The 26,607-nt window shown below is 37.8% G+C and overlaps 7 protein-coding genes across 8 annotated transcripts; 3 read left to right on the top strand and 4 right to left on the bottom strand.

Moving 5' to 3' along the window:
* Positions 1-8: 8 nt before the first annotated feature.
* On the bottom strand, positions 9-1,305 carry LOC114519899 (uridine diphosphate glucose pyrophosphatase-like). Its single transcript, XM_028540072.1, has 4 exons — positions 1,127-1,305; positions 973-1,016; positions 766-830; positions 9-677 (listed from the first exon to the last, which is right to left on the bottom strand). Exons 1-4 carry the CDS (start codon positions 1,241-1,243, stop codon positions 190-192), a joined length of 714 nt encoding a protein of 237 aa, XP_028395873.1. The 5' UTR covers positions 1,244-1,305; the 3' UTR covers positions 9-189.
* LOC114519897 (putative deoxyribonuclease TATDN3) lies at positions 1,043-3,720 on the top strand. 2 transcript variants are annotated; one of them, XM_028540070.1, is made up of 11 exons: positions 1,043-1,118; positions 1,225-1,570; positions 1,668-1,700; positions 1,806-1,879; positions 1,993-2,077; positions 2,165-2,227; positions 2,414-2,500; positions 2,583-2,614; positions 2,805-2,973; positions 3,055-3,135; positions 3,380-3,720. In XM_028540070.1, exons 2-11 carry the CDS (start codon positions 1,517-1,519, stop codon positions 3,521-3,523), a joined length of 822 nt encoding a protein of 273 aa, XP_028395871.1. In that variant the 5' UTR covers positions 1,043-1,118; positions 1,225-1,516; the 3' UTR covers positions 3,524-3,720. The 2 variants fall into 2 exon arrangements, with proteins under 2 accessions (XP_028395871.1, XP_028395872.1); XM_028540071.1 differs by lacking the exons at positions 1,043-1,118; positions 2,414-2,500 and having other exon boundaries at positions 1,303-1,570.
* Positions 3,721-9,426: 5,706 nt separating this feature from the next.
* On the bottom strand, positions 9,427-13,282 carry LOC114519895 (serine palmitoyltransferase 2-like). The gene is given in 11 exon segments (XM_028540068.1): positions 9,427-9,519; positions 9,620-9,749; positions 9,886-9,984; positions 10,105-10,141; positions 10,398-10,419; positions 10,421-10,531; positions 10,947-11,166; positions 11,265-11,370; positions 11,526-11,890; positions 12,048-12,202; positions 12,910-13,282. Coding segments are annotated over 11 exon segments (1,578 nt in total). The 5' UTR covers positions 13,180-13,282; the 3' UTR covers positions 9,427-9,456.
* A 202-nt stretch (positions 13,283-13,484) lies between these two features.
* Positions 13,485-18,109, bottom strand: LOC114519893 (serine palmitoyltransferase 2-like). Its single transcript, XM_028540066.1, has 11 exons — positions 17,717-18,109; positions 16,887-17,041; positions 16,537-16,682; positions 16,229-16,447; positions 16,033-16,138; positions 15,575-15,794; positions 15,172-15,298; positions 14,952-14,988; positions 14,764-14,862; positions 14,514-14,643; positions 13,485-14,234 (listed from the first exon to the last, which is right to left on the bottom strand). Exons 1-11 carry the CDS (start codon positions 18,017-18,019, stop codon positions 14,178-14,180), a joined length of 1,599 nt encoding a protein of 532 aa, XP_028395867.1. The 5' UTR covers positions 18,020-18,109; the 3' UTR covers positions 13,485-14,177.
* On the top strand, positions 15,637-23,623 carry LOC114519894 (delta(8)-fatty-acid desaturase-like). The gene is made up of 3 exons (XM_028540067.1): positions 15,637-15,724; positions 19,690-20,531; positions 22,048-23,623. The coding sequence occupies exons 2-3, from the start codon at positions 20,180-20,182 to the stop codon at positions 23,061-23,063; spliced, it is 1,368 nt and encodes a 455-aa protein (XP_028395868.1). The 5' UTR covers positions 15,637-15,724; positions 19,690-20,179; the 3' UTR covers positions 23,064-23,623.
* Positions 23,624-24,025: 402 nt separating this feature from the next.
* LOC114519965 (mitochondrial import receptor subunit TOM20 homolog) lies at positions 24,026-25,248 on the top strand. The gene is made up of 5 exons (XM_028540158.1): positions 24,026-24,220; positions 24,322-24,374; positions 24,473-24,560; positions 24,860-25,023; positions 25,089-25,248. Exons 1-5 carry the CDS (start codon positions 24,064-24,066, stop codon positions 25,119-25,121), a joined length of 495 nt encoding a protein of 164 aa, XP_028395959.1. The 5' UTR covers positions 24,026-24,063; the 3' UTR covers positions 25,122-25,248.
* A 120-nt stretch (positions 25,249-25,368) lies between these two features.
* Positions 25,369-26,462, bottom strand: LOC114519964 (tRNA-splicing endonuclease subunit Sen34-like). Its single transcript, XM_028540157.1, has one exon. It carries the CDS (start codon positions 26,429-26,431, stop codon positions 25,415-25,417), a length of 1,017 nt encoding a protein of 338 aa, XP_028395958.1. The 5' UTR covers positions 26,432-26,462; the 3' UTR covers positions 25,369-25,414.
* Positions 26,463-26,607: the final 145 nt, after the last annotated feature.

The raw sequence follows: 26,607 nt of genomic DNA on the forward strand, positions 1-26,607 counted from the left end.
GAAAATATTCAAGAATTCATGTATATATTGTTATAAAGATAATAATTTAAGAGATCGAGAATTAATATATAACTTATTAATATTTTTAAAAACAAGACATTTGAAAAAGGTATAATTAATTAAATTAAGTTGCATAAATTTGTCTTAAACGATTGTTTAAATTTGGATTTTGCGCTGTATTGGGTTCATTCAAGATTTTTCAGCTTTCTGGATGTTTTCCTTCCACCAAGAAAAAGCAAAGAGAAGGGATGACTCCTTAGCAATATTTTCATCATACATGAAGGCACTCAAATCACCAACAGGGAGATAAAATAATTCAATTTGTTCTCCCTCCTGTGAATTACCACCGCCAGCACCTGGTATCTGCATCCCATCTGTGACCTCGGCATAGAATAGGGTACGGGTGTTACTAGCTATGCCAAGGTCCCCCCTCCATGCCGTAACATATCTTATGTCCGCCAATGGGATATCATAACCACACTCTTCATATGCTTCCTCTTTTGCAATCTCCTGTAGACTTGCTTGTTTGTCAACGATACCAGCACAGAGTTCATACGAGATGCCGCAATCTGGTGGTGCAGTGTACGGTACTCTGCTATCTATTGTATGAACATTCTCCTTGTGTAGTACATCATTTTTCTTCACGTGCTGTTCCCGGTTTATTGTCATGTAGAGAGCTTTGTGTACAAAAAAATATGTGGATTTTCTTTGAATACAGGCAAAGGCATTCAGTAGGCTGTGTTTATGGTTTTACTTTTACTTTACCTGGCCGAAACTGCTTTACCAAGACAAATGCCTGTCTAGTCGTGTTGTAGAGAAGAATATATACACTAAACAATGGAAACTACAAGTATATATTTGGAAATAGAAGTTGGAGAACTGATTGATTCACCAGCTGAAATATTTTTGTGTTGCAGTCTTGCAGAAGAGGCCAATTAGAAAGTTGATAATTACATAATTAAACATAATTACCCGTCATGTACTCTAATGTAATCCCAGACTCGATTCATCCCATTCTAATAAAAATAATTTGATGCAGTTTTTATATGTAAATAATAACCACTGCTTTAGTGAAATTGATTTAGGAAAATTCTAGCCACGTATTGAACAAAAACAAGGTATTTACTTGCTTAAAAGTGACCCTAGATGATTGGATGTACAGCGAATTAGTGCAAGGAACGACTTGCAATTCTTTTATTTCCAAACGTGCCATTTTGTTTGCAGGAGAAGAGTCAGAAGACATTTTGATTTGAAACCACAAATTTAAATCCCTGTTTCCCGCGGAAGCAGTCGAGAAATGGCGGATCACATGGTTCCTTTTGAGTAGAAAAGATTGAGTCCGTCTCCCTCCTGGTTTTCATGAAAATATTCTCGGTTTTTGAGATATATTTTTTCATACTTTATCTAAAAAGATATAATTGCTTCCCTTTTCCCGCGGCACTGCTAAATCTACAGTGAACTCTACTATAGACAGTATATAGTAGAGTTCACTGTAAAATATATATTGATAGCACAGATGAACTGTTATATAGATTGTCACGCACATTTGTCAGCAAATGAATTCGATGAGGTAAGTTTTTGGAAGAACATTCGCCACTTATTCGTACTAGAGCACTTTAAATAGCTTGGAGATAGTAAATTATATTAAAATGGTTATATCTTTCTAGGACATCGATGTGGTACTTAGTCAAGCGAAAGAAGTAAGTATAAAACAAGGAACTGTGAAATGACATGTACAAAAATACCCGTTACTGTATGTGTTGAGAAACATATAGCCTATCTGAACCTATCTTCTAAACAACAAGGTTGGAGTTGGTGCTATATTGGCTGTGACAGAATTCAAGAGTGAGTTTGAAAAAGTGATTTCTTTGTCAGAAAGGTATTTATTTCTTTGCTTTAATTGAAATATCCAAAGTTCATTCTTATGCCAGGCCTGAGGCCTCCCATATTGCAGGCAGAGGAAGGTCATGTTGTTATTTGTATGTTAATAAGATTTCCTGACATTGTGGCACCATGCCTTGGTATTCACCCGGTACAAGGAGATCCCAAGAAGAAGCAAAGACCAGCAAATCCTGAGGTTTTCTTTACTACAGCCTGAATTTTTTGGCAGTGTGAACCTGCGTGGATATGAGTGTGAACATGACTGCTTGTCTCTTTTGTATAGGATCTTGTTGGGGTGGAGGAATTTATAAGGTTGCACAGAGAGAAGTTATTTGCAATAGGTGAGGTAAGGAGCCACATCCAGTACATGCAGCTCTGAAAAGTCACACCTGGTTCTTAATGGCCATACTCAATTTTAATTTGCCATACTGAGTTCTTCCAGTTTTCAACAACTTTGAGTCTTTGAACACTTCCAATAAAGCACAACAATCAGCGGCACCCAAAAATTTCAAGCATCCTCCTGTGCATTTAGATTGGTCTGGACCTTACACCCAGATACTTTGATCCAAATAAAAAAGATATTCTAAGAGAAGGTCAATATGAAGTATTTTTAAAGCAGGTGAAAGTGATAATAATCATTGTTCCATTGCAATTTCAAAGTCAGGTAGTTTATGGAACTGGCACATTTGTTGTTCTTCTAGATTGAATTGGCGAAAGAGCTTGATCTTCCTGTGTAAGTATTCTCACAGGAATTACAGTGCTTGGGATTCATATTTATATGCCAGTCGTAGTTCTTAAAACTGGACAAGTGCAGTTCCTGTATTTAAAGAAAACCTATTCTAATTAAAATTGAGTGGAAACTGCCTCAGTTAGCAGCTCTAATAGTAAGTGGTAATTGGTGAAATCTTTTAACATTACTACAGAAATGTGCATTCAAGATCAGCAGGAAGACCAACCATAAACTTTCTGAAAGAAAATGGTGCATCAAAAGTATTGCTCCATGCGTTCGATGGTAAACCATCTGTGGCAATGCAGGGTGTTGATGCTGGATATTATTTTTCTTTTCCACCAAGTATCATCAGATCAGAACAGGTAGAAAATAGCACTGTCTGTCATTTCAATTAAAATTTTCAACTGACCTAACACCTTTCATAAATTTATTATTATTATTAGAAGCAAAAGCTGGCAAAAGTGCTGCCATTGTCAAATATTTTGCTTGAGACAGACAGTCCTGCTCTGGGGGTCGAAAAACAGGTAAGAATAAGATATGACTACAATATATCTTTTTAAAATAACAACAACAAATTTTTAATTTTATCCAGAAAAGTCAGAAAACAAGAATTGCGAACTTTTACCGTCACTCGCTCTTGCGCAACGTGATTGGCTAATACAAACTTCCTCACGTTCTCTCGTCCAATGAGAAATCGTATTCCAAGACACGTCATCGCCAGCTGCATGCTTCTTTCCCGCCCAAATCAACGCGTGTTCTTGTTTTTAGGCTCGAAATGAACCGAAATTTATTCAGAAATCGTGTGAAATGATAGCGAAAATCAAAGGATTAAAACCGGAGCAAGTTATGGTGGAAACAACGAAAAATGCCCTCAAACTTTTCCCCAAGTTACAACGATATATCAGGATATAGTAGGCTTTACTTTCTATATTTCATTGAGTGCAATTTTTTCATAAAACCCGGCGCCAAATCATCTTGAATAAACAACTATGAAAGCTGAACGACTGCAGCTATAAAGTATAATCAATTTGATCTGAAATGGCGGGAAAGGAGTGGGACTAGTTGTCAAAAAAAATCCATTTCTCGGTTGAAACCACATTTGAAACCATTGAAACAAGTTAATATCTCTTGAAATAAACTTTATTTCAGTTTCAAATTTTTTGTCAGAGCTATAGTTCTTATAAGTAAACATAATCACAAATTTTCGACTAGTCAGTTCAACAAAAAAATTTATCCACCAAAAGAATGATGTAGTGGGACAGCATAGGATATTTCAGTACATTTGTAGATCTTCATTCCCCATATTCCTCCAGGAACGGCAAGGCATTGTAGACGATGTCCTTTACAATAGCAGCTACTTGTAGGTCCTCTACATATTCGATCGATACTACATCCTCCTTTATGACAAAAATAATTTAATTTACAAAATACACGCTCCCCAGACGCGCTTTTTAAAATTAACTAGGGAAGTCTCTCTGAACTGCGCTTTTTCTCATCGTTGGGAAGCTGGGAATGGGGGGGGGGGAGTCGTGGGGTAGGGCCTACCAACCTCTTTCTATTATTTGATAAACTTTCGTCAAAATGGCAAATGTTTGTTTTTGTACAAAATCAGTTATTTCCATGGACTCTAAACCGGCGTAGCTCACAGTAAATGCACTTGGGACTTTCAGCTGATATTGTGGTTTGAATATCAGTTACTTGGCGAATGCTTTGTATGAATGTTTTCTGGAAAACCTGAACGATCTTCTTGCTCAAATTTACCTACCTGTGCGTGCGCTCCAGAGACGTCCATCAACATCGATTGAGGATAACGCTAGAACCACATAAAGATAATTTATTAATCGGACGATGTTCATGACCAGAAACAGCTTGGAGAATGCTAGGGTTTTTCAGGAACCCTGAAAGGCTCAAGTGATGAAAAGTTGTCCTGACGATGCAAGTGATTTGCGCTTAACAATTGTTCATATTGGTAATAATGCTAATTCTGACGTAAATCCATTTTTAAACTTTTTTTATCGACATTAATACGTTAGATTTCCCTCACTATATTACCTTGTTAGGCGCGTCTATATATTTATATGATGACTTTCATGGATCAGTTAAATCTTGTATAACTAATTTGTGTGTAACTTTTCTTTTTCTTATATTAATATATGTGCTTTGTTTCACAAATTTCATTTCAGTATTTTATTAAATGTTTTCTATCCCAATAGCGTGGGCTACGAAAGATAATAATTTTCGCAAATTAATGAAATTTATCGCATGTTTGCATAAAACGCATCGCTTTATGTAAGAGCTAACATTATTGGCTACACAAAATATACACAGAACCAGTGTCCTATTAATATCAGAACCTGTTAGTTTTGTATTAAATTAAGTAAAAGGTGCAATATATATATATTAATAAATTTTTCGGTTACCAACGGATAAGGGAAATTAAAAAAAGTGGATTACAGATATCATATATATTTTCCATCGTTTTGCCGATTATAGAGGAAAATTGCATTTGGGATCACGAGAAGTTGGATCATTTTCAATTCAAGACGCGTACGTCTTCATAACTGCGAACAGAATGTTGTTGGGGAATATCTCATTTCAATTTTTGTTGTGTTTTCTTGCGCTTCTGATTTTCACAGAGACGATGGATGCCTCGGTGTTTGGAAGGGTAATTATTTGTCTTTTAATTTTGCACTATAGCTGTAGTTGACTGAAAATTCTGTGGCAGTTAAGTTCTGAGATAGTTTTGTTATTTAATTATTATACAACAGCTTTTATCAGTATGTTTTAAAACCTAAAATGCCAATAACATAATTTCTTTCATAATTTCAGTACAAAAAAGGCTGCCAACCTAATCGTAGGTGTAGAAAACGAGAGGATTGCAACTGTGGCTACAGGTGTAAACGCGTGGAAGGATTGAACGGGAAAAAATGCATCCGTGCTTCTGGTGATGTGAGCCGCAGGAGGCCGGGAATGTGACGGATCACTGTCAAGAATTTGAAAGCTAATTGGTGATTTTTGGGATGCATATATGTGTTTATGAAACTCTATAACAGAAATTGTAGAAGAATATACATTTGTAAATGTATGTAATTATATTTACCGAATATGAGAAGTGTATAATGTAATGCAACATTAAAGAATATTTAACTGCATTCTTATAATGACTGTATACTGTCTTAGTATAACATAGGAACCTACACTTTTTCAAAACGTTTTGGTTGGGAAGCCGATATATATATATCTTCCTTCTATCCCCCCCTCCCCTCCTTCTAAGTGGTACATTGTACCCCAGTAACCCCACCACCCTTGGCGGCGGCATCAATTGTACAAAGTATAAGTATTATCACATATAATTACCAGAATTATCAACTATATATTACAGTCATTCACGTGCAATTTCCTCTCAAATAACTAAATTTTTCATCAATATAGTTTTTCATCATACTCGTTCAGTTCAGTGACTTCAATATCGCAGTAAAAAGATTGCAACTCAAGTCAGCTTATCGTAAAGAAACATCGGTTTCTTTCTTAAAGCAAAACATAACATGCAAAAGAGTCCCCAAAAATATGAAATTCAGCCTGCTCGCTTTAGGTACTCTTACTGTACTATAGGTTGTAACTAGGCAGTACTAAGTGTACATTATAGGAACCTGTCTCGCTGCATCTTCTGGTGCAAGATGACTGGTTGATTTCAAAGAAGCTTGCATTCAAAGTGAAATAGCGCATTGTGATTTGGTAAAAGACTCCCAACCAGCCAGCAAAGGTTGGGTAATTGGTCCGGCCTAGAGTTCGAGCTGACCCCGCTTTCTTCTTTTATACTTTCTTTGTTCATGTTTCACTTTGGTACCCATGACATCATTTGCAAAACCACTGTGACATGACTGTTTTAACCTCGGCTCTCAGCACTCGATCTCGCCACACGAAAATCAGAGAGTTCCAGAACGAATTGCTGGCAGATATTAGAACGGCCCACGACATAAAAGCATTTCCTAGAAATCCTGGAATCTTCGACTTCAAGCCAATGGTCAAACCGACTGGCACGTAGCAAAGGAAGAAACAAGCGACGACCATGAAGCAGGATCGAGCGAGCTTCGCTTCCTTCAGACGCTTCTGCTTGTCAGCCAATGAGACCTCTGCATTTCTGGCTTGAACTGAATGGATGTTTCTCCTGCTGTTACTTGGGCTCGTGGTCTCTGCCCTGTACTGCACTTCTCGAGCCCGAGACTGCGTTTGAAAAGGGCCACTTTTGACCGTGTAATAAATCCGAATGTATATGTATGCGACTACGATGAAATACACTGTTAAATGAACATTATAGTAATATTTTACATTTTTTTGATACATTTCTGCAAATGAGCACGCAATCCAGGGTAGCAAGTGGCAAGCGCCGCAGGCGAGCATGCGCCTCTTAGTCCAGTTTGCTTCATGTGCCAGTGGATGTAAGATGCCGACGTAGCGGTCCAGGTTGAGCATGAATAATGAGGTCAGCGAACAGCCGATGAAGATCTTTCCCGTCTTATCGCTGACGAAAACGATGAAACAACTGGGTTCTCCGTGTATCTCGCTTGCCAGGTGGTACGTGAATAACGATGTGTTGACGACGCCTAAAAGCAGGTCGGATAAAGATTGCAACGTGATCAAAAAGTGAGAAATTCTTTCCTTGAGTCGGGACGAACGCAGGAACGTGAAAACTGTCGTTAAATTCATCAGTAGAACGAGGACCGTCAAAACGGCGCTCGCCCCAAACAGCAATTTATGGTTGAACACGAAGCCGTCAGAAGGAAAACTGATGTTAACGCAAATTTCGGTGTTCATCATGGAACAGCGTTTCTGGTGGACGTTATCTGCGCCTGCTGAACAAGCTGCATTTGATTCCGATGTGATATTCATTTTGAAATTTTCTTCAATTCTCTTCGACTGTCTTCAAATAGGAACACTTGAAAACTAGATTGCTTTTTTGCATCGTCTTCCTAATATATATATGTACATCGACATACGCTAATTTGGGTAATATTGTTCTTGCATTTTGCATTGGACAAATTGTCAGGTAATCATTCAAGGCGTAAAATTAATTTCGCCAATTGTTGAGCCCTATTGTTTAGTGTTAATTTAACGAAAAAAGCTGCTTTGCGTAATGAGAAATTACAGAAGATTAACATCCAACAGATTCCAACTCAAGACAACTTTCAACTTGCATTCTTGGCCAGAAAAGGAAGCCGTTTTATCGGTGACAACTTGGCTGAACCGTTCGTCTTTTGCCCGCTGATCCATCTATACCTCTCTACGCAGTTTCTAGAAAATCAGACGACCCATCTTTTTTTTGTGCGCATCTTTTTCCGACGGGCGATTTGCCTGCTCTATATTAACAAAGTATTGTCAACTCCAGCGTGGGAAAAGGTTTTTTGATTGTGGGTTATCATTTTAGGCTTGTTCCTCCCCCAATCATATATACTTGATGACTCATGTATATTGCTCCATTAAGAACCAGGTGGTCTCCCGTTCATATCTTAGACAATCAGCGTTTAGAAAATTTGTCAAAATAGAAATCCATTCAGCAGTATTTAGTCGATTATATATTTTTTTATTTTTTATGAGACCACTCGAAACTTTGTGATTATGTTTCTTTATAAGAATTCTATATAGCTCTGGTGTAAATTTCAAACCGTAACTGATAAAGTATATTTCAGGAGATATTGAGTTGTTTCAACAGAGAAATGGATTTGATTTAACAACTATAATCATGGTTCATTTCTGCCATTTAAGATCAACTTGGAAGAATAGGATAGTGGACGCCAATATTGATTCGCGTCGCTCTCAAATGCAGGATATCCCAAGTTTACGGCAGCAATTCCATGCATGCAAATAATATTTCATACACGAAAATAAAAAAAATGGTCTCTACTTCTTAAAACTGTAAAATGTCATGATCATTTTGAAGGTTATTGAGAGCTCCAAGATCCTTGAACTTGTTTGGATAGCATTCAACAGCTGAAGACCGATAGTTAAAAAGAAAAGCAGTGAAACAACACCTTTCATAATTCTTTTAAATCTATTCTTATATATAGAAAAGATGCAATATTTGATATATTATGATGACACACTGTTGTGAATAAGCCGTAGGAATTGACGCCAAAAGCATATGAAAAACATGCGCTATTTCTTAATCAAAATATATATACAACAGCACTTCTTGTTAATTACATATTCTCCCATACAGAGCGCGTATTTACGGAGTGCCTTTATAAATTATGACCAGTCTGAAACCACTGACGGGTATAATATATATGCATTTTAGGAATCTTCTATGCCATGGTAAATTCATTTGATGATGATGAATCCATAGTTTTGAGTTGTTAATGCATGTTGGCTGTGACCAAGGGCGTAGCCGGCTGGCCACCTGACGATTTAGTCCTGTTAATAATCGGCAAGTTATGATTTTTCAGATTTCCGGCTTTAGAAATTTATTGTTTTCACAAGTCAGTGATCTTCGAAATATTACTAGCATGTCGGGAGTAAATCGTCAGGCTGGGTTCTACGCTTCTGTTTTGTACCGAGAGTGCAATTATATCATTTATGCTTTCAAAACTAAACTGCGACGGATTTTTTTGGCTTTTTTCTCCATCGCGCTAAAATAGCTCTGTGTTTACAGAGCCTACCCAAAACACGGAACAAAAGATTTAGAAATCGTTTCCAGACACTGCGAGCTTACAAAGGCTATGTTTCTATGTCATATTGAATGTCATATTAACTCCTAAATCTTTCTTTTTTCTTTCAATTAACGTGCGTTTCCCTAGTGACGACTCTCATTAAAGGCTCTCATCAAACATTCGGTCTCATTCCCTCCGTCATCTTCGACGCGAGTATTTCATTCCCAGTATATCACCGGCTTCGTTCATCGCCTTGATTGCCTGAAGAAAAAAGAACAATGGAAATGGTACATCAAATACTACCTGGAGGGAGGGGGAGGGATTGGTCCGTTAAATACATCACTACCACATGTAATCTTACCTTATCCAGTTGTTCTTTCGTGTGGGAGGCAGAAATACAGAAGCGAGCGCGTGACTCTAGGATACTTGTAGCTGGAAATCCCACAACAACCCCTGCTATCCCCCTCTTTAACAATTCACGACTCAAAGCGCTATAGAAAACATAAAATCGAAATTCGTAACTGATTGAAATATTTTTTCTTTCTGATCATCATTCAAGCGTTATTTTCTAACTGATCAAACGTACGATTTTCATATTCGAGGATCCAGCGCTTTCTCAAAACAAACCTTATTTTTCCAGGTAAGAAGATTAGCACGGGAACTATCACGGAGTCTGCATGACCATAAACAATAAACCCAGCTTTCTTCAATGACTCCCTAAAATATCTGATAACGAAACAGTTTCATGTGAGACACATAGTCGAGGACCTGGTATTTTATATTATGTTCAGCTGCGCCAGACGATTTTATACATCAGTGAAATTCACAAAGTTTAGATGAACCTACTTGCTGTTCTCTGATAAAGTACGAAGTCTCCTTTGGCCTAAATAAGAAGATATTGATATGAACTGATTGGCAAACACCAGATTAACTTAACTCCAACAGTCCATAATGTTATTGATATTTTGGGAAAATCAGTGAGACGGTGACATCGAGGAAGTATAACCAAAAGTCTATGTTCAGTGAACTCTAATATATACAAGATATATTCGAGATAATTCTTTTGCCATCCAAGATGGATGGGAAAAGGCGTTAGAGAGTGTATCACACATAAATGAGGTCATAGAATAATGTTCGACCTTCGTCGGTTCCATCTTCACCCCTCACCCATGATGATCTTCATAGAGGAGATGATCTGTTGCGCAACAGGTGGAGACATTGAGCATGCGTAGACGGCGCTGTGAGATGACGAGCGAATATGATGGACGATCTCCTACAGGAGCAACATGTAATTATTTTGGCAAATTGTGATAAAAAAGTTTATTTCATTGGTGGTGACCCACCATAGCTTTTTCAGAGAAAATCTTGAACTTTACAGTTCTCTGAGTGATGTCATGTCAAAGTTGCTCACCTAAGTCACCTTAGGGGCTAGCAAGCAGGCTTCAGGCGCCCTTTGGCGGATTATACGGCTCTAGTTCTGTTCTCCCCCACAAATAATTGACAAAAAACTATTTTGAATAATATGCGGCAAAAATCTTCCTAGCCTCGTTTTCGTTTACCTCGCAACAGGCCCCCGTAGCCATGAGTTGCCCGCTCTTTTTCGAAAAGATTTATGAATGGAGCCAATGTTTAATAAATTATATGTTTTAAAATGACAGAATCTTCTACCGTTTATAATGGAAATTTACCTTCGAAGCAGCAATATAACCGCCGGCAGATCCAAAGCTCTTCGTAAACGTTCCCATCATGATGTCAATATCATTTGGATCGACATTGAAATAGTCAGAGACACCTCTACCATTGGGTCCCATGGCACCAATGCTATGAGCTTCATCAAGGTAAAGGTATGCTTTGTATTTCTTTTTTAAAGCAATCACTTCGGGTAACTTCACTATTGATCCTTCCATGCTGCAAATTGCAAAAACCGTGTGAGCGAATATCGACTAAACCTTAAATATTTTGGGAAAGAACCTCAGCAAAACCAGGCGTTTCTTTTAAATACCTACCTGTAGACTCCTTCAACCACAATCAAGATCTTCTTCCACGGTCTGTGGGTACGTGGCTGTCCTTGAATCACCGCGTTTCTTAAAATCTTTTCAAGATGGTTCATGTCTTGTATTGTTAAAATGAAAGCACAGAATTGATCAATGAGGTCATGAGGACTTGCATGCTTTCTTGATGGCTTTTTTTGTGCTGGTTCAGTCAAGTTGACAGTCATATTACTTTTATTATTACAAATATTACAAAAGTACACTTCATAAAATTACCATTATGCTTGAAAACTTCAATCTTTGCTCCAGACAATCTTGCCCCTAGCACAAGCGAGGAGTGATTCAATTCGTCGCTGACAATCAAACACTTTTTATCCACCAAAGTTGGGAGGTTGGTTGAGTTTGTAGCAAAACCCATGCCGAACACCATCGCTGCTTCTTTGCCTATAAACCTTGCCACAAGTTCCTCAAGCTCAACATGAATACTGAGCGTACCATACTCATGTCTTGTGCTACAAGCCGCAAGTCCGTAATCACGTATTGCTTGTTCAGAATCATCCGTGCAAGGGCCAGAATTCTCAGCGAAACCAAGATAGTTGTAGGATCCGAGGTTTAGAGCCTTGATTGTTTTTCCTGTGTGTCTATAGTGCGAAAACACTCTGATTCTTATTTTCATTTTTAAATGCCAATGGATTAGCTAAGTTAATGGTATCTGATCAAATTGACTCAAACACTAGATTAACATCAAACAAACACTACAATATATGACGAGCAAATCTTTATTCTGTAGAGTCGTACCTAAATGACCAGTTATTGTCAGTACTTGATCGCTCCATAATATCAATCTCAGCACCCGGGGAGCTGCATATTGGTCTGTTCCAGCAATCTCGTATTCTTCGATACAGATTCCTTGTGTAAAAACTCTCGAAACTCGCATATAATGGAACAAACCCCTAAATTGGGCAGGTACAACTTGACTTTTATTTTTCTATGATTAGGCGTTCTTTAACATATTGTAATTTACATATTGTAAGAGTGATTGCATGTAGATGTGGCCTTTATTTATAGAAAGAAATTGTACACCTAATTGATCACTGACAATAGATATTAGAACATCATTGATGAATTAAGACATAAAGGTAATAAAGGGGGTAGGTTTGACCACAACTCAAACTGTATTACATACAAGGTTTCTGATATGGTTATAATAGTCCTATGCTTCTACTAACTAGTGAAATAACCACTATTGATGTTCAATTCATGTAAGAAGAGGGGTTGCTGGTCAGTCTCTTCAAGCCTCAGGCATGAAATGCGTGATATGTGTTTATGAATACCAGTGCATACATATATTAATAACTAACAAAACAGTGTTACAGGTCACAAAATATCAATCCTCACAAAACCAAAAATGAATGTTAAAAAAAGATCCATCCTGTTGATGTAGGATCTGTAAGATTTGCTCATTTTGCTGTTAGGTTTTGTTAAGACTTGTATTAAATAGCGGTTATTAAGAATAAATTTATGTTATTTATTAAAGACGACAACATTCTTCGAGAGGATACAATGTTTATATAACCCTCGGGAAGGATGTAAACACGCCCCCGGTAAAGATTTCGTTAACCAAAACAAATCATGAACAATAAAAAATAGCATTACTAACTTTATTTCCGATTTCTTTGAACGCTCGGGATTTTTCGAGGCCATAATAACGCATAAAATCTCGCAGGTAACCAAACAGAATCAGGATAGCGTACGCAATGTAAGTCATTACTGCTATCCAAATCGGTGTCTGTTCAAAGTCCTCCCTGCTTTCGCGACCCATATCCCCGTTTTCTACGCCGTTTTTATAATACGTATCACCGTTCCCGTGTAATTTTACATCCCCTTTTCGTTTGGAAAGGTTTTCAAGAGCATCATTTTTTTCGTTCATCGTTTTTGTTGCCTTCAAAACAATGGGCTGCAACTATCAAATATTCTGAGTTCACACACACAATACCTGCCCGACCTCGAGAAATCTCGCTTTCAGCTCGGAATTTATCGTAATGCACAATCTGCGGAAAAAAATTCTCGAGAGTCCTACGGAATCGTCCGAAAGATCTTCCGAATATCAAAAAGCACCTTCATTTTCTCTTTTCACTGTAAAATCTTTATCTAACAGTTCGGAATGTTAATTTACCTCGTCAAGTTGAAAGAATCTTTTATTTACAAGGTTTGAAGCCTTATTTATTCAGTTGTAAAATAATTCGAATATTTGTAAATACTATTACATTTATCGCGATTTTTACCTATAGCTATATAGGATTTGCGCAATATTCAGGTAAGATCAGATTACCCAAACTTATAGTTGCATCTTTTTAGTCAAAACTGAGATCAAGAAAACGCACTATTTATTCACAGTTTGTACGTATACACAAAAAGTATATTTTAACATTTGCACATATATGAAACACAATAGAATGTTATAATTTAGTTAAATTAGAACACCACAATGTTACAAAATGTATACATTAAATGATAGTCATTTCATTTTAATGGTAATTAGAAATAACAGTTCAAAGTTCGCAAACGGGTTAATTTAGTTTACATCACTCGTATGATTTTATTTTTTGCTTTAAAACAGCAGTCAAGTCCAAATGTGAATAAATCATGGTTTATATGATGACCAAGAAGTCATTCCTGGTTGCTTGTTCAAAATGGACTTGATTGTCTTTTAAAATGTAACTAACTACAACATTGTATAACTAATATAAATTCTTTATCACAACACTGATAAGTGATTTTTAATAATTAAAAAACATAGTTTAATCTTGATTCCATTTCAAATTGCATATTTTTTTAATTTGTTTTGCTGGTCATGCCACATATTTTGTTCCCAATGGTGGCAGCTGGGTGGAAAAAACCAATCAAATTGAATTACCTTGTTTCGCGTTAGGCTAGATATTTTACACAGAGAATGTCACCAACTTCGTTGATCGCTGCAATTGCCTGAAAGAAACAATTAGTTTAAAATGTTGATTAATGTCTTTAAAATCATGTCCCTGGGCAATTAGGTTGCTTCCATGGATTTTGTACATGTAATGTCTGTGCACAATAGAAAATTGAACAGGTTGTTACATCAGGAGTGAACAATGTTGTGTTGTAAGCTCATGAACATATGTTGACATTATTGTCACATTATTATTACAAGTTGCAACAGTATTGATGGTTCAACCACCATGAGTTTTACAAATGCAGAGCACTGTAGGTAGTTGGAATGACTCGTACTTTGTCTAATTGTTCTCTGGTGTGAGCGGCCGATATACAAAATCTAGCTCGGGACTCAACAATTCCTGTTGCAGGAAAACCAACAACAACACTTGCAAATCCTCTTTTTAGAGTCTCACGACTAAATGCACTGAAAAATAAAACATGCTCAATTCAATTGAAATCATCCCTAAATATATTGAAAACCATAGATACAAAAAAAGAACAAAAAATTTTCCAAGGAGCTGGGATAAGCTCATAAAGTACTAACGTTGTTTTTCCAGGAAGATATAGCAGTAGCGGGACTATGACTGAGTCATCATGACCGTAAATGATGAATCCTGCCTTTTTTAATGCCTTTCGGAAATACCTAGGAAATAAAGCGAGTATTTTAGTTTGATAAGGTTAGCGATACAGGGTGGAGTGTTTAGACAACTTAGAGTTTAGACAACAACTTACTTGCTGTTGTTTGCCAAAGCACGAAGTCGTCTTTGACCTTTATTGCATGCATATAGAAATAGAATGAGTAAAGTTTGAGACACCAGCTGCATGAAAGACAAAATCAATTTGTATTTTAATACTCCATGATAGTTTGTAGTGTATGGGTATGAGAATGTCATCAGGTACACACATATACATGCTAAGTACACAGATTAACACCCCTTAAGACACTGCTTACCCTCATCTGTACCATCTTCACCCATGATGATCTTCATGGAAGAGATAATTTGTTGTGCACAGGGTGCAGACATTGAACTAGCGTAAGCAGCACTGTGCGAGGAGGAACGAATGTGGTTGATTATTTCCTAAACAAAACACACCAATATTCACAATCTAACAACAGAGCGATCTCACCTTTCTATTTCATAAGTTTCTATGTATGCAACGGACCCTTTCCCAAGCAAAAAGTCTAATATTACATGAAGTTTGATTTGCCTGCAACTTTGCAGAGGCAATCGAACTTTGTGTAAAATCAGGGTTTCTGCATTTAATGTTGTTATGAGAAAGGTCTATTGCCTGTTTAATTCCACTAAAACAAGACAGCAAGGTATCAATAAAACTTTCATATCTTCTTTAGCTACCTTGGAGGCAGAAATGTACCCTCCAACTGATCCAAAACTCTTGGTAAACGTTCCCATCATGATGTCAATATCATCAGGATTGACACCAAAGTACTCCGAGACACCTCTACCAGTGGGACCCATTGCACCAATGCTGTGAGCTTCGTCAAGGTAAAGGTATGCTTTGTACTTCTTTTTTAAAGCAATTACTTCCGGGAGCTTTACTATTGATCCTTCCATGCTAAACAAACAAGATATTTTAATCCTTGAACTAAAAGAGTGAGATTGAAATACTGATTTTTAAAACCCTGATTCCTGTTATGCCTTATGAAAATATGTTGAAAGCGAGTAAATTGAATAAATTATGGGGTTTCGCAAAGTAATAGAGCAAAGCAATAGACCTTTCTTATTCAATTGATAATTGAAATTGCTTCTGAAAACTAAAGATCATCAGAGTGGCCAAAGCTGTACATATCTACCTGTAAACCCCTTCAACAATGATAAGAATCTTTTTCCATGCTTTGTGTGTTCGAGGTTGTCCCTGGATCACAGCTGATCTTAGTATTTTCTCAAGGTGTGCCATATCTTGAAACATTTTAAAACAAACAACAAATTAATTGTACAGCACTAAGCCTGATTTGATGGTATTTTAACTACCAGAAAAAAAGTTGATACCATTATGCCTGAATATTTGGACCTTTGCTCCGGACAGTTTTGCACCCAAAATAAGCGAGGAATGGTTGAGCTCGTCGCTGACAATCAAACACTTTTTATCCACCAAAGTTGGGAGGTTTGTTGAGTTTGTAGCAAAACCCATGCCAAACACCATCGCTGCTTCTTTGCCAATAAATCTTGCCACAAGTTGCTCAAGCTCAACGTGAATGTCCATGGTACCTGAGTGCAAATGAGTGTTTGGTTAGCTTTCCTGAATTATTGTGATTGATCAGCAAAGTAGGGTGTGGTCATCGTATATTATACCTTACCATATTCATGTCTGGTGCTGCATGTTGCAAGACCATGTTCCCTTATGGCTAGCTCTGAGGCATCTGTACATGGACCAGAGTTTGCGGCAAAACCAAGATAGTTATATGATCCTAGGTTCAAAGCCTTTGTGCTATTTCCTGTAAACCTGTTTTTAAGCAATCAACAGCACAATTTTTCAATTAAAATACTTATGGTGCAAGGCGTGGCTAATGGCAGAGCAAGCAGATTTTAGGAGGGGTTATAGTAGCCTTCCTGGGTAAATTGGGTGGTTTTGGGAGTTGCTAGAGCATTCTAAACACAATCCTTCCTTTGACATCCATTTCAAAACAACTTAAAATACTTGTTATACCTGTACGTCCAGTTATAGTCGTCGCTGTGTCTTTCCATAAGGTCAATTTCCGCCCCTGGTAAACTGCATATTGGTCGATTAAAACAGTCATTTGAACGTCTGTACAGATTTCTTGTGTAAAAGCTCTCAAAGCTTGCATATAGTGGGACAAAACCCTAAAAAACAGAACTAACATTGATAGAAGAACACACTTGATGTATGCTTCTCACTTTTGAAATGTCACTTTTGAAATGTCACTTTTGAAATGACAATTCCCCTCTAGTAGTAGAAGACCTTAAGTAGTAATAGACTTTGAGTAGTAGTAGACCTTGAGTACAACACTAGACATAGCACTATTAGGTTTGGCATATTGCCATTTATTGCGGTAACAGCTAATTGGAAATTTTGAATAATAATCTAAAACACGTTCGGTATAATATATTCAAGGCATAAATGCTTGCAAAAATGCACATTCAAGAATGTGCAGAATGTCTCTTTTGTGCAGAATGTCAAAATTTTATATTTTTCCCCAAAGATCTTCTACTTAAATAATTAAAAAGACAGACGGAAAAACGGCGAAATTCTTTATATGGGAAGATAATAAAATGCAAAGGCGTCGCATCTAATTTCCATTATCAAACTGTTGATTAATATGTTACAAATGTTAGTTTATATTACGTTTCAAAGAAAAGGGTTTTGTATAGGCCTTGTTTTTAGATATTTTTTCGCAGGAAACATACTAATTAATAAGAAGAAACTAACTAATAATCTCTTACCCGCCCTCCAATGAATTTGAGGCAAATGGTTTGTAAAAAATATGCGATTACTAAGCTGCTGGCGGCTGGACCTACCTCATTTCCAAGTTCCTTGTAAGCTCTTGATTTTTCAAGCCGGTAAAAACGCATCAAGTCTCGCATGTAGCCAAAAATAATAAGTATTGCATAGGATATGTACGTTAGCACGGCGATCAGCAGGGGCGTCGGTTCAAATTCCTCGTTGTGAACTGGTCTTTTCCGAGTGTCTTCATCATCACGTTGAACACGATAGCCATTTTTCATCGTATCGCCTTTCGGAACATTCTTTTGTATTCCATTTCTTAAAGTAAGTGCATTTGGTTCGGGGAGATTATGCTCCAAGCGTATATGCCCGTTCATCGCGGCTACCGTTAGCAAAACTTCGAATTACTTAAATATTTGAGCCGAAGTTTCGCCATTGTTTTCCCCGCTTTGTAGGGGAAATCCATTTCCGGTAAAGTCGAACCATTTTACCATGGCAACGAGCAAAGGTCGTTTTCAGCGTGCATCCTATCTTCGTGTACGTTTTCTATGATATCGTGCTAAAATAACTCCTCTCGTGCGCGTTTTGTGCCTCGCTCGTGTTATATCGTGACGTGTCAAACGTTATTCGCTGCGGCGATTGCTCTCCGTTGCAGGAGTAAATTTTCCCGAGTTCAAGCAAAAAAGCTCAGGTTGTTCTTTGTGAATGAAAGACAGGCAGCATTGGCTGCATTGCAAAACGCATACAACTTGTTAATTACTGATTTCCATTTCAACAGCATCGTATTGAAACGTGGCATTATTGGCATTTTTCTTTGTTTCAAAATTAGTGTTCCAGCTGAGTGCCTAAGAAAGAACAATGATATACGCAATGGTAATGTTAAAAACAGCCCTTGCTTTCGTTGCAGTTTAAAAGTTGACGAGCAACATGAAAAATTAATCAGCATGCTTGTTCCTACTTCCTAGTACCATAGGTAGCATCTGTAGTATATGGAACAGTTCATGAAACTTTTAGTCATTGGTCGGTCAATTCAGACACACTGTCACAGAAAGTTGATTAATTTTTCAATGATTGTATGGGATCAATGTCAGGAAACCACAAACCAAGATAAATAACCGTAGGCCCTAGTAATATAAAAGGTCGAATTTTTTTCAGTTTTTGGAAACACATATGAATGATTTAGATCGTAGCACTATTTTTGATCGCCAAAATCTATATTTGGGTTTGTTTTATCACCACAATAGATTTTTTGTTTGGATCATATTCTGTAGAGGCTTCTAATCCTTAGGCGGAAGATTTTTAATAATCTTACTGGGGGAGGGTGAAGGCCTCCAAAATTACTTCCAACTTAGCACGTCAAAATCTCATAAACAAAATTTTATTATAAATATAACCCAGCCCTGAGGCCCGGTTATCAACTTATAAGTGTCGGAAATGAAGTCTTGCCAGTTGCCAATTGGTTTTGCTCGGTTTCAGTGCCTGTTTTAGGGATCTCAGTTGGAATTTTGCACAGGTAAATTCAACGTTTCAAAGAATTTGCCAGATATATTTAGAACTAAACCAATGATTAACACAGTGGCAGACTGGCAGTGCTATCTCGCCTTGATATTCGTTTCAAGCTACTTTTGCAAAATTCCAACAGTGTTCATGAAATATCTGACTGTGTTAACCCAGCCATACAGCCGGTTTCAAATTTGATTGTTTTCCAAATTAGTGTTACAATTCCGGATATATCAACATGTACATATAGAGGGCAGACCCTTCTCGTCATTCACTCTATATGTTCATGCAAATATATATATAAATCATTTTTATAAAACTATTTATACATGTACGTTCACCAATTGTTTATAAACTTTGTGGTTTTGTTTAATCACTTTCTTCCATATTAAGAAACTTAATTTCAAATGTGGTTTCGGGAGTTTTGTAATCTTGAATACTTTTCATGTAAATTTTGTTAGAAATTTTATCCTTTTTTTGGCATATTTTCAATTTCATCCGGCGGCAGGCCAATATTAATACTTCTCAAATGAAATTCTGTTCATAGGAGATAATGAAAGACATGCTTTACATTTGATTCTAAAACAACGACCCAGTGTAATGAAATCGCCCTATTATTCGGTCCTCAAATGAACTAACTGGTGGTTGACACGTGCAATAAAGGCTGTGATAAGGAAATAGATTGAACAGTGAAACCTTTATCCTCACTAAGCACGTATACCTTTGATAATGTGCTTATATTATCGGAAGCGGTTGAGATAAGAAAGAAGAACACATGGTGAAGATTAGGGCTTCGAATGTGTACCTGTAATGGAAAATATATAATTTTGCAATCGATACAACAGAAATTCTATCGCCATATGTGTTCTGTTATATTATGGGGCCATGAAAGCCCATTATTCAAGCCGTCTGATTGGTTACTCGCTAATTTTGTCAGCGCGTGAGCCAATCAGATTGCAGTATTATGACGGAGCACAATTGAAGGAAAGCTCTGGCTCAAAGATCATTTTTGCATTGGGTTTCCTCTTAACTTTCAAATGGACGGGAAAACCCGTGAAATTCGAAAATACACTTGGCAAGAGGTTCAATGTCACAATACGGCCACGGATTGTTGGATTGTTATAGATGGAAAAGTCTACGACGTTAGTAAATGGTTGAAATATCATCCGGGAGGCGTACTGCCCTTACTGTATTCTGCCGGCCAAGATTGCAGCCGTGTTTTCAAGGCGTTTCATCCGTTCTCCTGGATAAGGGAAAAGCGTTTACCGCCGTTTTATATCGGCGATATATGCGAGCCAGACAACGCCAGTGCTAAAGAGTCTGTAATTTCAAGCGAATTGGATAAAATCCACGATGAAATTGTCAAAGAAGGTGGCTATACGACCTACTGTAAGTGAATCACATCATTCACATAATTATCCTACCGGTGTGGTGTCGACTTATAGTATTGTTGTAATTTATATCGTATTAATATATATATATGTCTTATATATCGACTTTCTTCCATATGGGATTGCAAAACCTGAAGAAAGCTTCGTTTAAAGGCTGAAATTGCTGCGTCGAGTGTTGTTTCACTGGATTAAACATACAAGCAATCTTGTTTATATTGCCCAGCCAAGCTGGCCAAATTATTTGCGCTTTCTGCGTGGCGCCCTGATTGAAACCAATAAATTTGCGATAGACCTTGACGAATTGAAATTTTCTACGAGTTTAAAACAGTTAAGTTCGAGAGGAAAGGGCGTGACACTACGGTCTGCTGTAGCATGGATGAGATTTATATTTGTGTTTGCACCTGTCGTGTTTGCCATGCAGCTGTCAAAATTTACAAAACCCACGCGTCGACAAATCCAGTCAATTTTCTTCCTTGGAAACCTATTAGTCGAATTTGGCATTGAGACTTCCCTAAGAATCTACTCAGAATGCTTTGATTCACAGAATATTTATCAAGACGCTATATTTACTGAATCAATTAATTTACTTTCCAAAATAAATAATTTGAAGAAAAATATTAGAGTTTGGCATTATATATGTGTCAGATGGCCATCTTAATGATTGTTTGATAAAGTAATCTGATTTGGGGGGGATTTTCAACGTTCTTCAGAGTATTTGGTGGGATATCGCCCTGCTTTTAAGGACACATACCAAAACTTATTGTATTGCGGCTAAAATTGCAGCTATAGGTAGTTGTTATGATGCCGGATGGCCCACACTAGTGTGGTGGGCCTGGTGGCTAAAATAAACATTGCCTTAAGGTCAATATATGCCAAGGCTAAATTGACAATTGCAAACCAGGGGGGTGTGAAGATCTGCAGGAGCAATGCCATTAATAGCCAGAGAAAACCTTGACAGGTCAGAACCTTGTGAACAGAAAGTGTATCATTGTACAAGTGTATGTCCACACATAGATTTGTCTGGTACAGGTGTGTTAGAGCCTTAAAGGCAATGCTAGTTGTAGTGATAACATGACACTTTGGCATTGCTGAAACTGCTTTCTCTCCCACACAAAATGTCCTGAAAAAAGTGCTGTGATTGTCACTGTATGTCACTGTAATTCAACATTTTAATGCCTAAAATATTGTGTGTCATATTGCTGTCTAGTAGACCTAAGATGAAAGGGTACATTGCAGAGCAAAGTAGTTTTTGAGTGTATAAGTCACTTGTCTCTATGATATACTGATTAGAACACACCCCAATGCTGACTGGGTGTCAGCAGTACCAGCCCATTCTGGCCCAGAGTTATGCCAACACCCATCTTAACCAATAGTTTCAATGTTCGAAGTATGATTTCAGATTATTTCTTCTGTTGTTAAATAACCAACTTCTGTATTATAAACCTTGCTTAACTATGGTAGTTGTCAAAGTTCTTCACACAATTAACATTCATGTTCCTTTATACTCTTCCCAGATGGCTTCTACCTCAAGAACCTTCTCGTTCAATTCACAATGCTCGGATTTGTGGTGTACCTCCTTACCTCAACCACCTCCCCGCTAGCCCTGCTCCTCGCTGCAGTCACCATGGGCTTCTTCTTCCAACAGATCGCATTCGTGGGTCACGACGCCGGTCACCATCTCATAACACACGACCAAGACACGGACGAAACCATCGGATTCTTCGTTGGGAACATGTTCTCTGGCATCAGCATCGGTTGGTGGAAACGCAGCCACAACGCTCACCACGTTGTAACGAATTCCGTGAACTGTGACCCGGACATCCAACACCTTCCCGTCTTCGCCATAACCGACAAGTTCTTTAAGCCCGTCATCTCTGCGTATCACGATAAGACCTTTTTCTTCGATAGGTTTTCAAAATTCTTCGTATCCAACCAGCACCTGTTGTACTACGCCATCATGGGCGTGGCGAGGTTCAACCTTTACGCACAGAGCTTCATACACGTGCTGACGCGATGCACTGGACGCAAACAAAAACTGGAGTTGCTCACGATGGGTATATTTTGGTGTTGGTTTACCATGCTGTGTTCGTGTATTCCGAGCGCATCTGGTAGGGTGGTGTTCGTCCTGGTGTCACATTTCATCGCCGGACTCCTGCACGTGCAAATCACCATCAGTCATTTTGCAATGGCGACTTACCATGGTCTTCCCGCGGGCACGTACGAAAGCGATTCTTTCTTCGTTTCCCAAATGGAGACGACGATGAACGTGGACTGTCACCCGTACCTGGACTTCTTTCACGGCGGTCTTCAATTCCAAATCGAGCATCATCTTTTTCCGAGGGTCTCCCGACCCTACCTACGAACGCTGTCCGAGAAAATCCGGAAATTTTGCGAGCGGCACGACGTGCGCTACATCTCCCTCAGTTTCTACGATGCCAATAAAGAAGTGGTCAGCGCCCTCAAAGAGACTGCACAGAAAGCGCAATGCATATCTTCGTTTATATGGGACGGCATTAATGCCGTGGGTTAACAAGTACAGATTTCAGGATGGTTTGTTCCGGTTGTGGATGACATACACAGTCTATTACCAGTTATGGAACCTGAAAACTATATTTCAAATTCCTGGAACAAATTCAGAAGCAGTCGACGTATTTTTAAAGTATAATTTTAGATGTGTTTCCTGGCATAAAAAGAAACGTTGTTTTGAGGAGTTTTTAAATTTATTTGAAATTGAGATCTTACTTGAAATTTTTGAATTAATATATAGCGCCGCACTATCGATACAAATAATGTACAGAATACAGATCTATTTTAAGATATTGCAAATTTATTGTTGGAAGTTGAGAAAATTTCAGTAATATCTAGAGTCTTGTATTATATTGCATGTACGATATTTAAACAATTGCACAATTTTGTGTCGTTTTAAAATTTATGTATGCAGTTTATATTGCATTTGTGATTGTTGCACAACAGCGCACGTGATTGATTCGCAATATCGAGAGGTATTGGAAATATATTTTTCAATTTGATATGGCTGAATGAAGATGGTAAAAAGTGATCTGGAATGTGGTTTATATTGAAACATTGGGATATCAATATGACTTTGTCTCAAAGTTATTAATAAAGAGCTTTGCATAAAGTTATGGTCGTAGGAAGTTACGCAAAAGGTGCTGACTTAACTTAAGGTGCTGTTACACGGTTCTGAGGGATGTTAGTTTTGTAAAGGGGTGTTCGAATGCTAAAGAAACGTAAGCAGATCGTAACAAATGTTTGTATTTGACAACTTTAGATGCCTTAGGAGTCGAACTGCATCGCAAGTTGCAAGTAAAGTTGCATAGTATGTAACACACCGCACCACCATAACTACTGCCCACGTGTTTCAATACTTGCATCATCCAGTTTTGCAATCGAAGTCAGAGAAACGAGGGATATTTTGAAGAAATTCCAAAGTGGAAGCAACTAGGCCCAGTCTTACGAACTATTCGCTCCTTTTATTTCGCCATGCTGAAGATGCAAGGAGTGAATATTGCATGAGACAAACTTTCAACCTTTTTTTCACTTATAAAATGAATTCCAAGTACGTTATTGGAATACTAGGAGCTGTTGGAACAGCCTTCGTAGGATATTGTATATACTTCGACAGAAAACGTAGGAGTGATCCTAATTTTAAAGAGAAACTCAGGGAGAGTAAGTGTTTAAATTATAGTGACTGCAAGTCTGAAACCAATCGTCCAGCAAATCTTCTACGCTCTAGCAGAGAAGAATTTGAAAACGATCTTCATTTGTAGGAAGATTAAAAGCAAAAAGAGAAAAAGAAACAGCACAAGCTGAAGAGCTTAAGGTAGATTAATACGAAATAGTTTGTGAATTCAGTATCCAGCCAATAGGTTACAGGATGATCATGAACCATAACATCATTGATATTTGGCGTGATTTTAGGCTCGTATGCCAGATCGCAATGACCAAGCAGCACTGCAGAAATTCTTCTTTGACGAAATCCAGAAGGGAGAAGAATTACTTGCTGCAGGTTAGCAGGATGATTGCAACACATACCAAATCATTGGTTTGAGTAAACCTGAATTAAACCATCCAATGAAGCCCCACTTAGGATTACCAAGATGGGGCTGGTCATGTTCTTGTGTACCCTTTACTGGACTGTATATAGATCAGTGACATGTCCAGCCAATCAGACACTGGATACCAGGATTGCAGCAAGTTGCTTGGGATTTTGATTTTTAAACAACTAGAATGTGCATGTATTAATTACTATTCATTTTTCAACAGTTTACGAATGTCTATGTTTCTTCAATTTCTGCTGGATTTTAGGGGAATATGAAGCAAGTGTTAAGCATTTAACCAATGCCATTGCAATAAGTGGTCAACCTCAGCAACTACTACAAGTATTCCAACAGACGTTACCACCTGACGTGTTCAAAATGTTAATGACAAGTCTGGCCTCTGCAACAAAAACTCCCTCTGCTACAGCACAGGTATGAACCAGCCATGAAACTCCAACAACAAACATTGGTCTTATTTCATTTTTTCCCTTTTATAGAATGCCTCAATGGATGGTGATACTTTGGACTGAGAATATTTTAAAGATTTTGTAGAATATTTGTACACAATATTGTATAAATTTTGTATTCGTTAGCCAGCCCAGAACCTTGTCATAGACAATTTAAATTAGTGCATCAATTGGATAAGCAAATATATGCCATATTTTCTATGGTCATCATTTAATCAAAAATCTCAATTTAATATTGGGATTCAAACATGCAATACCTATGAAATCAACTGTATGTTCTCCTGTTAAACCAAAACTTCACACATGCAGTTTGTTTTATCACATCAATTTTTCACTCAGAGGTTAACTTTGGAAATTTACAAAAATCCTGACCACTGAATTGATGTATAAATTACATTTCCTGACTCATCAACAGATGCTAAAACACTTGTCTTTTTAACGGTCGACCCTAACCGACCAACACAAATAAGATCCAACCCAGTAAACCTTTCTCCCCAAGGTAAAACCTTTACAATAAAATGTGAGTGGAATCTCAATGGGTCTCCAGGATAGACCAAATAATCACCACCAAATTTATTGCCATTTGTTATAAAATAACCTTTCTCCCATAGATCTGAGAAAACTTTGTATCGAATTCTTTCAATCTCAGTTTCTGGAAATTTCCAGTTTATATCTTTGGTCTGTATATGTTTTGCTTTGGTGTCTACACAAACCAGAGTAGAATCTTGCAGATTAGCTTTATTGGTACCATCAGAACCTTCCTCGGATCGTTCCTGTCTGAGGAAATCGACAGTGCATTCCAATAACCCACTGGTGTCAAGAGACTGCATTATACTGTCACTTGTATGAGTTTCAGATTGTTCCACAGTGTTTGTTGTTATTTTTGATTCGAAACTTTGCTTTTGTTCATTTTCAACAAGTCGTTGTTTCCTGCCGTAATCTTTGCTGGATCTTTTTCGTTTACGGCTCCCTTTTTCACGACCTTCTTCAATAATGTCCGCAAAGTCTGCAAGTTTCTGTTGTTTTAAATCTTGAAGCCTTTCCATTTGCTCCTGCATATTAGCCTCTCTTTCATCCTGAAATTTCCTGACAGTTTCTTGCGAGGGGCTTGTTTCCTGGCTTTCCACCATCTTGGCAATGTTCTTGTCCAGTAGCAGTTTTGCCTCTTCAGGTAGCAAAATCAGTGGTAGAGAGAAGATCAAATTCTGCCGAGGTTTACTGGGTAAAGAGCCAACCAAGGCTCCCACAATGTGATGCTGCTTTCGTAGTGTCATCACGGTTTCTTTGTCCCAAACAAGCACTTGGTTATTGCTAAGGAATAATAAGATTTTGTTGTGTTTTTCCTTGCAATCCTCAGAAGGTATGGTTGCCATCTCTTGAGTGCTGAACCACAAGATTCTCAGCATGCATAATCATCTACAAATTATTGAGGATTTCCGCTGACCTAATTCGCGTAGGCACCAGCCTCACTCCATAGAAATCGCGTTCTGAGCATATAGAGATCAACGGCTAAGCGGAGACGAGACACGGATAAGGAAGCAGCGTATAT

This window comes from Dendronephthya gigantea, unplaced genomic scaffold (genome assembly GCF_004324835.1).
Source record: "Dendronephthya gigantea isolate DGI-Jeju-01 unplaced genomic scaffold, DenGig_1.0 000015F, whole genome shotgun sequence".
In the NCBI taxonomy this organism is placed as follows: Eukaryota; Metazoa; Cnidaria; class Anthozoa; order Malacalcyonacea; family Nephtheidae; genus Dendronephthya; species Dendronephthya gigantea.

Excerpts from the sequence above, each read along its gene's own strand:
- LOC114519897 (XM_028540070.1), top strand. The coding sequence starts at position 1,517 with ATGAACTGTTATATAGATTGTCACGCACATTTGTCAGCAAATGAATTC. Across the intron at positions 1,880-1,992 it reads GTGATTTCTTTGTCAGAAAG|ATTTCCTGACATTGTGGCAC; the intron begins GTATTTATTTCT and ends TATGTTAATAAG. Across the intron at positions 2,615-2,804 it reads AAAGAGCTTGATCTTCCTGT|AAATGTGCATTCAAGATCAG; the intron begins GTAAGTATTCTC and ends ACATTACTACAG.
- LOC114519965 (XM_028540158.1), top strand. The coding sequence starts at position 24,064 with ATGAGACAAACTTTCAACCTTTTTTTCACTTATAAAATGAATTCCAAG. Across the intron at positions 24,221-24,321 it reads TAAAGAGAAACTCAGGGAGA|GAAGATTAAAAGCAAAAAGA; the intron begins GTAAGTGTTTAA and ends CTTCATTTGTAG. Across the intron at positions 25,024-25,088 it reads CTCCCTCTGCTACAGCACAG|AATGCCTCAATGGATGGTGA; the intron begins GTATGAACCAGC and ends TCCCTTTTATAG.
- LOC114519899 (XM_028540072.1), bottom strand. The coding sequence starts at position 1,243 with ATGTCTTCTGACTCTTCTCCTGCAAACAAAATGGCACGTTTGGAAATA. Across the intron at positions 831-972 it reads TACATTAGAGTACATGACGG|TGTATATATTCTTCTCTACA; the intron begins GTAATTATGTTT and ends TCCATTGTTTAG. Across the intron at positions 678-765 it reads GGTAAAGCAGTTTCGGCCAG|CTCTCTACATGACAATAAAC; the intron begins GTAAAGTAAAAG and ends TTGTACACAAAG.
- LOC114519894 (XM_028540067.1), top strand. The coding sequence starts at position 20,180 with ATGGACGGGAAAACCCGTGAAATTCGAAAATACACTTGGCAAGAGGTT. Across the intron at positions 20,532-22,047 it reads AGGTGGCTATACGACCTACT|ATGGCTTCTACCTCAAGAAC; the intron begins GTAAGTGAATCA and ends TACTCTTCCCAG.
- LOC114519893 (XM_028540066.1), bottom strand. The coding sequence starts at position 18,019 with ATGAACGGGCATATACGCTTGGAGCATAATCTCCCCGAACCAAATGCA. Across the intron at positions 16,683-16,886 it reads GACTATAACTGGACGTACAG|GTTTACAGGAAATAGCACAA; the intron begins GTATAACAAGTA and ends GCTTAAAAACAG. Across the intron at positions 16,139-16,228 it reads CCAAATATTCAGGCATAATG|ATATGGCACACCTTGAGAAA; the intron begins GTATCAACTTTT and ends AAATGTTTCAAG.
- LOC114519964 (XM_028540157.1), bottom strand. The coding sequence starts at position 26,431 with ATGGCAACCATACCTTCTGAGGATTGCAAGGAAAAACACAACAAAATC.